Source organism: Furipterus horrens, unplaced genomic scaffold (genome assembly GCF_987537825.1).
Source record: "Furipterus horrens unplaced genomic scaffold, mFurHor1.1.pri manual_scaffold_17, whole genome shotgun sequence".
Lineage (NCBI taxonomy): Eukaryota > Metazoa > Chordata > Mammalia > Chiroptera > Furipteridae > Furipterus > Furipterus horrens.
This window is the reverse complement of record NW_028327187.1, coordinates 6,294,827-6,307,525: the sequence shown is the minus strand read 5'-3', so window position 1 is coordinate 6,307,525 and position 12,699 is coordinate 6,294,827. Positions and strand designations below refer to the sequence as shown.

The following is a 12,699-nucleotide window of genomic DNA, read 5'->3' as shown; positions in this document are numbered from 1 at the left end:
GTTGCCATCAAACCAATACCTATAATATCAGACAGGCCCACAATAGTAAATTTACTCCTTCACACAAATGGCATTCCAACACAAAAATCCGCATGAGAGGATTTATGCAACAGCAAAACATATTCTTAGAAAATCAATGTGTAATAAACGACTTCGTTATGAAGCTGTCTCAAACTGAGGGATAATATTTTCGGCCCTTAAATTTCAATTTATTTAATAAATTCTGTTAACCAAATGAAAGCATACACTAAACGTTAAGTATTGAAGCAATCAGAAAGCCCTTATATAGTCAAGCTAGGACAGAGAAGGAACGTGAGTGCTATTAATCACGCACATGGTAAAAGATCACAAATTATCATAAATGAGTTTTCACTTTCCAAAACAGCACAGTGCAATAGCTGTATTCATGTCAAAATTTCTCAGGATTCTCCTCAAAGAACAATTTGCTAATTAAAACTCAACTGTTAAAAGTATAAGAAAGTACTTCTTTAATACCACCTTATGTTAAAATAAAATGTATTGCTAATAAATATCCATGTTTGCACTAAAAGAAGACATCTTTAATATAAAAGCAATCGTGCAGCTTTTGTGCAAGATGAGGTGTTTTGCATCTAGATGTCCTTTCAATACAAATTCATAAATCACAGTAAGAATGGAAAAACTTACAGAAAGGTTCAAAAAGAAGGTGGCATGGTTATCAGTTTTACATGAACTAAAGTTTATAGGACAAAGATCAACTCTGACTGGCTCTCTAGCTCAGTCAAAAACTTGAAGCTGGAATTACTGAATATTTGTTATTTTTGAATTTGAAACCTGTCTTTATATTTTTTAACACGCACTCACATTTCAGTCAAGAATTAATTTAATAGTAGATGTTAATGCATGCTAATGTCCCCTGAATTTTGTATAAAAGGTAGAATGTACACTGCTATTTATATTCAAAGATACATAGCAAAGGTACCTAAACAGAGTGAAGTAAAACACGTAATCACTTCCTCAAATGCTTATTATACGCCTTTTGGTACCCCCTTCCTTAATAGAGGGATCAGAAATATTAAGAAAATGGAGTTACCATGTGCAAAAAGGGAACCATAGACTGACTTTGCATTTCTGAAATTTTCTGCCATGATTTACACTTTAATAAAGAGGAGAGTAGATCATTCTAGTTTGTACTAGAGTTGAAGTATAAAACATTACTCTTAAACTTCGAAATCCATGGTTCTCTGTGGACTTGCACAAAATAAACTTTTAAAATGGGGACTGGTACAAGATTGCCAACTTTTCATTTTGCTAAGAAAAAAATTAAACCCAAATATCATTTACTTTCATCATTTTATAAAATAAAGAATTATTTGAACACAAATTAGGAAAGTTTCAGAATAAAAAAAGGGTAGTTCTTTAAATTTAATAAAAGTATGTGTCTAAAAAAAACCTCTCTAAAACCATCTTTAATACATACCACACTGTCATTTTCCAAAGACAAGCAAAATCTTTCTCAGACCAATTTGGATAAAGCCACTGTTTTGGGATAATTAAAAGGGTGTGAGCATGCACACGCGCATTTTAAGCATTAGATACTGAATTACAAATTAAAAAAAAAAAGCCTAGTTCACTTGCAGTTACAAGATATTATATCACTATTTGGGTGGCACAAAAATAAATTATTAATTTCGTTACTGTACAGGTTAGTTCAATCACCTTATTCAGTTTGTATTTAAAAGTTCAAAAAAAGTCTCAGATGACATATTAACTATAAAGACTTGGTTGTTATTTGTAAGAAACCACATAATTTTCCTCCTTTCAAACTATAGACTCCTGAGAATACGTCTACTAAGTAGGAGGTTAAAACACATAAACTTACCTAAATCATACTCAAGTTCTCAACCATCATAAACTAAGAAATATGAGATAATAAGATACAATTCTGTATCAACTAATACATCATGGGAAATGAAATGAGATCCGCACACAGAAGAATTATATAATTATCAACAACCTTCAGTAAGATCATAATACATAGAACAATCAAAGCCACTTTAGAAGCAGAAAAAAAAATGAACAACTTCAGAGAATGGTCATTTTTCTCCAAATTGAAATTTACACACAGAGTAATGGAGACTCTCTAAGATTTAACTCACTAAGATGTTTTAGATTTGACCTCTAACACCTGTTGACCAAAGGAAAACCTCATGTATTGCCATATACGTTAAGCTGTAAAAAGGATAATAAAGCTAAATCAACTAACATAAATTATGACTGATGGCGGAAGTCCACTGTGACAAAGACCCACTGCATCATAAACCTAGAGTATAACATAACCTACACCTCAAAATTAGAACTTAATTAGAAGGACCTACGGGCTAATGCTGACCTACAATTTCTGTAGTGAGCGAACATGTGGAGGTGAGATGTGTCCCACCTACAAAGCCTGCTGTGAGATGGTTTAAGGGAAACTCCACTAACTTAACTCTTGAGTCACAGGCCACAGAGACTTGAAGGACATCATCACTTGAGAACCAGCTGAGGCTGGCAAAGCATCACTTTTGGAGGCCTCGGCCGGACCCGTGCTGGTACGCATGTCATGGATGTATAGTCATGATCCCTAGTTCATTCTGTTCGCTCTGAAGGTTCCTTTCTTGAGGCTTTCCAGGTTTCTGAGAAAAATCATCCAGACCACGAGGTACTGCCCCGGATATCTCAATGCTTAATATTATATCTTGAGGCAGGTGTGGTATCCAAAGGAGTGGTGACTATCAGAAGCACTAGAGGCACAGGCTGTGCCACTCTTGAGTGGAAAACCTGGGCAGAGCTGGAAGGAACGGAGGAACTCCCCCACTTTCCTGAAAGCAGGGGAAGGGAGATGGGGAGAAAGCAAAACAATATGGGACGGAGGGTAAAAGCCCACAAACGGCGACAGAAACTGGTGGTGCATGAGAGAATAAATAGAAGAATTCCAAAACCAAACAAGCTAAGTCTTCTCAATCGCATAACGTATATCAAGATAATGCCTTCTTATACCTTACACCTTCACCTATGAAAACAAAGCAAAAGTAAAATAAGGAATGGGCCCAACAATGCAAAGAGGAACAAGAAATCAGAAAGGGAGACAGAGAGAAAGCCAAGAAAGCCTTCACTAATTCTGATCCTATACATAAAGGAAATGAATCATGTCTGTTGTTTAAGCACTCAGACGGGAAAAGAAAGCAAACAGTCTCTTGCTGGCAGGTAGATCAGTAATTCAAGACGTTGAGTTTCATAAAAAGGAATGATCAAGAGAAGGATCTCTTGCACCAGGGAGCGTTAGAGACACAGTCATTAGAAAAGAGACACAAAATGTTAGACTCAGAAGAAGGAACGTTAGAATCCAATTCCGTCATTTCGCAGACGAGGAAACAGGCTCAGAGAGGGGGGACCACTTGGCCAAAGAAAGCTAGTTAGTGGCTAAGCCAGAGTAACGCCGAAGATCCCGAGTGTATGCGACTAATGTTACTATGCGAACGCTCTGCTCCCCTCTGTCCTGATGGGTGCTGGGGGAAATACACTGCAGGCAGACTCTTAAAGACCCCCGCATCTCACGGGTTTCTAATACATGCACTTAGAAATGAGCTAATCTGAGCTTTAATTTGTAAAGATGTTCTAAAAAGTTTTCTAAGCATCACTACTTTACTGTGGTCCATCTCTAAAATGAGCTGACAGGACATCTAACACATTTCGTGCAATCTACTATTTTACCTTTTAAGATGTTCGGAAAACAGGTTTAAAGCAGGGGAAGGATTTAGCAAAGGAACTAATATAAATAACCCATGAACAAGGACAACGGGGTCAGGATGGACCGTGGGAGAAGGGGTGAGCTCGGTGGGGGGCGCGATGAGGGAAAAAGTGGGACAATTGTAATAGAAAAACAATAAAAATAACAAAAATTTAAAAATAAAAACAAAATACCCTGCTAAATAAAAAACTCAGTTTTAGAAGGCCAAAGTACTATGACTCCATCCACATGTTACAAAAATTTAGTCTTAATTTTTACGTTTTGTGCTCAATATAACAGAAGAATTTAGTTAAAACAGAGAATTCTGGATATGATCACATATTTAAATAATGCCCTTTAGAGTGACAAAACAACTGTCTATGTAGTGCTAAAACATAACAATATATTTTAAAGGTTACTATGCAAAGCAAGGCAAATGACTATAGCCAAACAATGTTGGATATCTTTTTGTGAGAACAGGGTGGTGAACACATGTTCTCCTAGTAGGGTTTGAGGTTTTAACATGTTATCCGAAATAAAAAAAAAAATTCACAGAATTACTATGGAATGCCTCATCTTCAAAATCTGTATTAGTAGTTTTTAGCCTTTTAAAAGATTTTATTTATTTTTAGAGAGAGGAAGGGATGGAAAAAGGCAGAGAAACATCCATGTAAGTAAGAGAGAAACATCGACTGGTTGCCTCTTCCACATTCCCTGACCAGGGAGGGACCAGGCTGGCAACCCAGAAATGTGCCCTGACCAGGAATCAAACCTGTGACCTTTCACTTGGCAGAATGATTCCCAACCAAATAAACCACACAGGTCAGAGTGTATTGATTTAACTCTTCACTTCAAAATTAGTATGTTAATATGAACATTCCTACAAAAAACAGGACTGAGGCATAGTAATCTGTGTACCCCAACATGGTGGAATCTGTGAGATAATGAAGTCACTAAATAACCAAAAGGCTATATAATGATTTGAAACTTTTTTATTCACATCTCCTACAATGTTTGCAATTACGGAGAAACAGCATTGTTTTCTTTTTAGTGAGGGTACCAGGAAAACTCATATCAAATGAGTTCTTTTTCAAAAATATATAGGAATATAAAAAAAGCTGTATGATATCAAAAACCCATAATTTTTAAATAATTTATGTTAAATTACAAAAAAAAATCTAAGTTGGTTTTAGAGGAAATCTTAAGAAATAATTTACAAACAGTGACATATATATAGAAAATTTGATCATATTAAAGAACTAGTTTACGTTTTATACTTAAAAAGTAAAAGGATTTACTTGCATGAATTTTATTTTTAAATTTCCAAGTTAAAGATAAGGAGGCATATATGAATTGAGAAAAATGAATTCATTTTGTTAACAGCTGAAATCCCAAACTCTTGGTTGGGGGTATTCTCATTTTCTGAAAGTCCGAATATCACCAAAGAACATGGCCATGAAAGGAAGGCTGGTTATAATGTTGAAATATTGAGCAGAAAAATGACCACTACTGAGCGCATTTCCTTCCTTCCTGAGAATCTGAGCATAAAGAAAGCTGATGGCGACTGCGACCAGTTTACATATCTACAAAGAGGCCTTACCTACTGGCTGGACACCTGTTATACATAAATGACTTAAAAACTTACCTGTGGCCCTGGCTGGTGTGGCTCAGTGGATTGAGTACTGGCCTGCGAACCAAAGGTTTGCTGGTTCAACTCCCAGTCAGGGCACATGCCTGTGTTGTGGGCCAGGTCCCCAGTTGAGGGCGCTCAAGAGGCAACCACACAATGATGTTTCTCTCCCTCTTACTCTCTCCCTTCCCCTCTCTCTAAAAATAATAAAATATTTTTAAAGAAAGAAACTGTCTTCAAAAGTGGCTGTACCATTTAAAAAATAAAAATTAAAACTTACCTGTGCTATAAGGACAAAGTAAATTGAGAAAGAATTACCTTAAAATTGCCATTTGAAACCTTTACTTAAATATAAAAACAAGTTACTTCCTTTAAAATGCTCCCTTTGATTTTCAAGCACATAAAGAACCAAAGCAATTTTGCTAATCCAACAGGGCAACCATAAAAAAAATTACGTTAATAGAAAAAAATTATTCCACATTTAGCAAATCGGTACAGAAATTAGGTAAAGACATGTATAGAACATGAACATTTGGAAAGGTGTTTAAAATGGGAACCAAGTGTAAGTCATATGTTGAAGGAACTTGAGATAATCATGCCATTAATCTTTGTTGAAATCAGGTAAACAACCATTAAATATCTTCATTATATGAACAACATCCAAGAATCATTAATCAGTTCCCAAAATATGCTAGATTAAAAGTAGAGTCACATTATCAGAATACACACACTAAGCTAGTAGGGAAAAAACAATCATTAGCATATTTTCCAATTTGAAAAGTAAAGTAGTTCCACTATAATTAAGTAAAACTTCTATTAAGAAAGGGCGATTTCTTTAAGCAATCTCCACATCAAATTTTGCTTCTATTAAAAATATTAGCCCCAGTGAAAGAGAAATTGTAAGAAAAATTGGGGTATTACTAGACCCAATTAAGCATTTTTCAACTATAAAGTAAATATATCTGTGTGTGTGGCAGGGAAGAGTATACATATAAAAAATCTCAGCTTTTAATCAAAATTGATGTAAAAAAAAGAATGTTTATTTAGGAAGAAGAATCTAGCAATGTGTTTTTTCTCTTAAAAGCTCAGTTTTAAATATTTTTCACACCCTGCAAAAATATTAGAAAAGAATATTCCAAATGTAATTTTTTTATCAGAAGGAATGGACTCTTTAAGTTATTGTTTTAGCATGCAATCTCTAAAGACAAAACTTGGCTTAATGATCCTCAACACTAATAGTGTTAAACTCAAACACAATACCATCTTATCACTAAGGCTAATTGACAGTGTGGGTATTAAAATATAGAACATTAGAAAAGTTTTGTTGAAAATATATCTATGTATATTCAAAACAATAAGAAATAATAATGCATTTTCAATACCAGCCTAACTGTGACCATAGTAAAAAAAAAAATTTACATGAATAAATGTCTATTCAATGCAAGAACCAATTTTAAACACACTTAACAGGTATTCAAAAGGCAACATTAAAATAATGGCACATTCAAATAACTGACTGTAAAATTATGTGTATAATTTAAGTAACCTGACCAACTGTTTGGTATTAATTATTCTCCCTTTCAGAAAGGACACAGAAAGATAAAGTTAAGACTACTATTAATATTTTTAGAAGGCTCAACTAAAAAAGTAATGAAAGTTAAACTGTCAATCAACCTATAACATTTGTCATTATTCATTAAATAAATGCAATTATACAGAATTAATTTATAAGTTAGAGCACCTTCACAATAGCATACATTTACTATCAAATATAAATGATGCTACGTAATAGCAAGATAAAATAACAGAAACTTACTTATGCACACCCACTAAAATATTCAGAACATAGCTAAGTCTTTTTTAATGACCTCAAAAGATATCATAGCTTTAAAATAGAAAAAATAATAACAACAGTGAAATCTATTGTAAAACTTTCACACAAATATATAAGTACATAGATCATAATTAATGTTTTGGAAATTATAAAGTATTTACTTCCTCAATTTCAGAAATATCAAAATTTCTTCAGCTACAAAATAAGTCTACATATCTCAATTCTAACAAATTCTTTCAAGTCTCATGAAAAGATGCATTAGAATTAAAATCAAATGGCTGAACAAGAAAAAAGTTTCAAAGAAATTTATTGCATCCAATTAGTTAAGCACTTGCATTAATACACTATCTACTGCTCCATAACATCAACACTGAAAATGTATTACAATACTGCTAAAGCAAATCATATGAAATTTATACGCAATTTACATGCAATTACATAACTGTGTAAAAATTTACACACAAGTACATGTTAGCTACCAAAATACATCCTTACTCAAAAATGTAAGATTGGTTAAAAATAATTCTAAGACTTAATCATGATCTAAAAGCTGCTTAATGCATTTTCAAATATGCTCAAATACATCACCTACACTAAAATAGTTCAAGAAGGTAACTGTATCCCCATCATTAGATAACCCATGGGTAATAGGTACTTCTTTGATATATTGGATATGCAGCAAGTTATTAATGATATATATCAGAGATTTTCAACCTTTTTCATCTCATGGCACACATAAACTAAAAAATTACTAAAATTCTGCAGCACACCAAAAATATATTTTTTGCTGACCTCAGGGGGGGGGAAGAGTATGATTTTGACTCATTCACAATAGATGGTTATTGTTGTGTTGGCTGTTGTCATTGTTTAATTTGACAATCTCTGGGAAGAGAGGTCAGTGCTCCTCACTAAAAAGTGAGGTACTGCATGTTTTAAGAATTCTTGCGGCACACCAATTGAAAATCGCTGGTATGTATTATAAAAGTGCATTAAACTGACTACAGAGAAAAACATGCCCAGGATAAAATTCAATTCTTCTGAAAAGTACTCAAGAGGGTTGTATTTTTAAATCACAAACACAAGATAAAATTATGGTTACCTTCCAATAAAATACTTGCCAGTTACAGAGAGATGTAATAAAGTTAACTTAAAAGATTGTAATAATATTTATATTTTGACAAGCTCTAACAGAAATATAAAATTATAATACCTTAATGACACTTTCATTTGGTGGCTAAATATGAAATTAAAGTTCATCATTCACTCTTAAATTAGAAAATAGCATGTTTTAAACATTATTAGTCTTTCAATAACATTTGAGGGCTCATATTTTACAGGAAAACAAATAGTAGCATAAATAAGTGAAGAGGAATTAAAGCATTTTAAGAGACTAAATCTTTAAATGCTTTCATAATCTCTTTGTGATCATATTCTATAAAATCCTTGATGAATAAAATGTATGTCCTTACCATTTCATTCTGGGCCCTATCCCTAATCCCATAAAATAACTGGATATATACTTTTAACAAAAAGGTAAGTAGGCAAGCAGCATCTGTTTTTGTATCCATGATTAAACTCTACTCAAAAGTGCAAAATAAAATTGTTCATTCACCTTAATAAAAATGTTCTATTAATTAGGAGAATGCCGATCTTTGAAACAGAAAAACCTATGAGCATTAGCAAGATATAAAACAGAGCAAGAATAACAGCTGTCTCCATAGCACTTACTAGTTACAAGTTAATTCCTTACAAAATTATGACACAAAAATTAAGGTATATTTTTATGTTTTCTTAATATTAAAACTTACTATTAGAAATAAATGAATGGTTAATATAGTGCTCTTTAGTAAAACTGATCAAGTCTATCATAGACTTTTAGAGCTAGAATTAATCAGAATAAACTTCATCCACTCTGATTTTAGAAATCAGAACATTTTGGCAGAGTAGGAAAGTCACTTGCCCAAGGTGACAGAGACAGTATTACAGAAGTTAGACCCAGAAGTCAGATACTTCTATTCCCAAGACAGTATTCCCTCACTTATTGCGGGTATTCCGTTCCAGACCCACCCCACCCCCGCGAAGTAGGAACCTTACATTTATTCTACACTCTTAAACCTACGTCACTTTAACAACATATGTAGAAAGGACCGCAAAACCCCGCGATAGAGCAAAAAAATCCGCGATCAATAATGAAAAATAACATTTTTAAAACCCCGCGATACAGTGAGGCTACAATAAGTGAACCGCGATATAGACAGGGACTGCTGTACTCCAAAATTCCCTCCAGTACACCACACTTGGCTGAAGATGATGAATGTGGGATATACTATAGTACAGGGAAAGGTTTCAAAAAGCCATGGTAAAACATTATGGTGATATTCTTTAATACTGTTTTTTATTCTCCATTGCCTTGCATGTTTTTCTTGTCCTAGCCAACCATTACTAAAATATATCTGTATAGGCTACGTTTACATTTGCAACTACGGGTTCAGTGTTCCTGAAGTTAACAGTATCATACTGTCTACTTCTATTTTATTACAAAATTAGTTAAAATCTGTATCAGTCTGGACACTTTGTAAGTTGATTCTGATAGTGATTTCTTCATCTTAAATATCTGACCAATCTCCTTTTTCTCACTTTGAACGTGTTTTAATAAATAGGACCACCATACGAAATGGCAGTTAAAAACCACTGATCATCAAATATTAAGGAGCTGTCTGTTGTTACCAATTTGAGGTATGATTTATTTTCATCAATAAAATAATCTGTTGAAGTTAAAACATTCTCAAAAATTAGCACAGTTTACACGAAAACATAAAATTGACAGTGCTGCATTTGTAACACACCCTATGCTAGGTGTGTTAATATATTTACTCTGTCTTAAGGTTTCTGAGTTTTAGCCCATTTTCTGGCCTTTCTTTCAAACTTGCAGGAAGACTGTGAGCAAGGCTTTCTAAAGCAGGCACTCCTGGTTTTTACAACCAGCTTGCGGTTCTGTTGCTGCTGTCTGTGCCCCACCTAGGGTGTGCTATAATCTTTTTAGAGTCCTTACAGATGGAACCATACCTATTCTCAGGATCATTGTCATCGTCGTCATCATCCACTGTGACAGGCTCTGATTTAGATAAAGCTTCATCTCCTTGAAGGGAAAAAAGCACACTTAAAATTAGTTGTAAATTATCTATATAAGTTAAACCATGTAAAATAAAAGTGAAGGCCTAAAACTTTAATAACTAGTGGGTCGTAAACTGTGCTGTGGGATCCAAAACATGATTAAAAATAATTTATAAGAAAAGCACATGGGGAATTTAAGAAGTGCCAGTAGTAAAATAATAAATTAACTTAATCTCATATATTTCAAAGTTTCTTCCCAGAGTACAAGGGTTTTAAAGCTCATCCTTCAGGCAACAAGTCTTTACCATTTGCTATCACATGAGCAAAAGTTTCATGATGAAAATAAGCTTTGTGGGACAACTGTAATAGAAAAACAATAAATAAATAAATATTTTTTAAAAAGAAAAAGAAAATAAGGTTTGTAGTGATCCATCTTAAGTTTAAAGCTAACATATGTAATTTTTCCTACATCACTGAAGAAGAGCTATCAATATTTTGGTAGTACCAAGTAATTTAAAAATATACTTGATTTGCATAGTATTAATGAGTAGAATTACACAGATACATGCAAGTACAGTAAAACTTATTTTCTTATAAAAAACTACTTTTCTATCCTTTGATTAAAACTCTAAAGACATTAAGATTTAGCATTTCATTATATATAAAATAATACGCCTCAAAAACAAATTTAAATAACGAACTCTTATTAATACTAAATATGCTGAAGTAATTAGGGAGAAGTATGCTGATGTTTATTATTTATGTGAAAAGCATCCAAAATTTCAAAAGCATTACACTAAGTGAAAAAAAAAAGCCAATCCCAAATGGTTACATACTTCATGAGTCCATCTCAAAGTAACAAAACACAGATAAAAATCAAATTAATACGTGCTATGGGTTAAGAATGGGGTTAAGCAAGGAAGCTGTGCATAAGGCGTAGCGCAAGGGAAACTTGGAATGGAGCAGTTCAATATCTTGGTTGTGGTGACTTACTAAGCTACAAATGATACAGTTGCATAAAACTATACTTATGCACACACACACACACAGACAAATGAAGAAGTGCATGTAAAACTGGTGAATCTGAAAAATCTTCTGTTTCCTGGTTTTGACATTGTACTACAGTTATGCAAGCTGTTACCATTAGGGGAAACTGAATGTAGGATAACCATTATCTCCCTGTGTAATTTTTTTGTTGCTAAATCCTGTGATTTTACAATTACTTAAAAATAAACAGTTAAAAAGGCAAAAAATTTTAGTTAAATGATGGGTAGATAGGATATATAGATAGATATCTTTAAAAGAGTACCCTATATATGCAAGTACAATGTTAATGAAAGAAACATTTCTGCATATGGAAGTTTTTCATAATAAAATATTTGAAGAAAATGTTGGACAGAAAAATCCATAAATATAGACAATTACATATTCAGAATAGAAATACACTAAATAAAGGCAAAAATAAATCTCACAATATCCTAGCAAACTCATAATACCTTATTCAAACAGACCAGTCTTCAAATGTAATATTGCCAGCAATATTACTGTGATTCTTTACTATACCTTTCAAAATTTGATCCATCCTTCAATATTGTGTTCAAATGCTATCTGTTATTGCATTAAGTGGCTCACTTGCTATTTAACACACAGCCCCATTTTACTTTTACATCTTTCTTCTGGTATTTTTTTAAAGATTTATCTATGTCTATCTTACTCATTAAGATTGCAGTCTCCTAGGACTGTATTCTTTTTAGATTTATAGATCTGAGAGAGACACTGATTTGTTGTTCTACTTATTTATGCATTTATTGGTTGGTTCTTGTATGTGCCTTGACCAGGAATCGAACCCACAACCTTGGCATATTGAGGTGATGCTCTAACCAACTGAGCTACCCAGCCAGGGCCTTAGAACTGTGTTCTTAATCTCAGTTGCTTATGCCATTCCCAAACCCCAATTTCTTTTTCTTTTAATAATGAATCTTTATTTCTGTAAAAAGAATCTGAGTTTCTAAAAGGTAGTGCCAATATGCTGGGAGAAAATACATGTTATTCATATCCTCTATGAAATATATAAAATACCTGTGTACAGATTCTTGTCTTCACAACTCAAAACAGTAATCAATTAACACTGATTTACAGCTAATTAAATGGTATAAACTACAGTTCATTCTACTCCTACAAGCCCCAATTTCTAAGAAAATGTTATACCATGTAATAGGATGACCAATTATTGCTGAATAAATTGGAATCCTCTAAATTCATGAGAGCAGGGAAGGCTTTTTATTTTTTTTATTTTTTTTTATTACTATCTTTTTTTTTTTTTTTTTTTTTTTTTTTAGGGGAAGGCTTTTTAAGAGCTCATAAAAATTGCCA

General features: G+C 33.1%; 1 protein-coding gene across 5 annotated transcripts in view; it reads right to left on the bottom strand.

Moving 5' to 3' along the window:
• ATRX (ATRX chromatin remodeler) overlaps positions 1 to 12,699 on the bottom strand; it is a 166,213-nt gene that overhangs the window by 90,775 nt on the left and 62,739 nt on the right. For all 5 annotated transcript variants that reach the window (XM_090265392.1, XM_090265393.1, XM_090265394.1 and 2 more), the window contains one exon: positions 10,279 to 10,351. In XM_090265392.1, the coding sequence (XP_090121518.1) occupies positions 10,279 to 10,351 (73 nt within the window). The remainder of the gene's footprint in view (positions 1 to 10,278; positions 10,352 to 12,699) is intronic.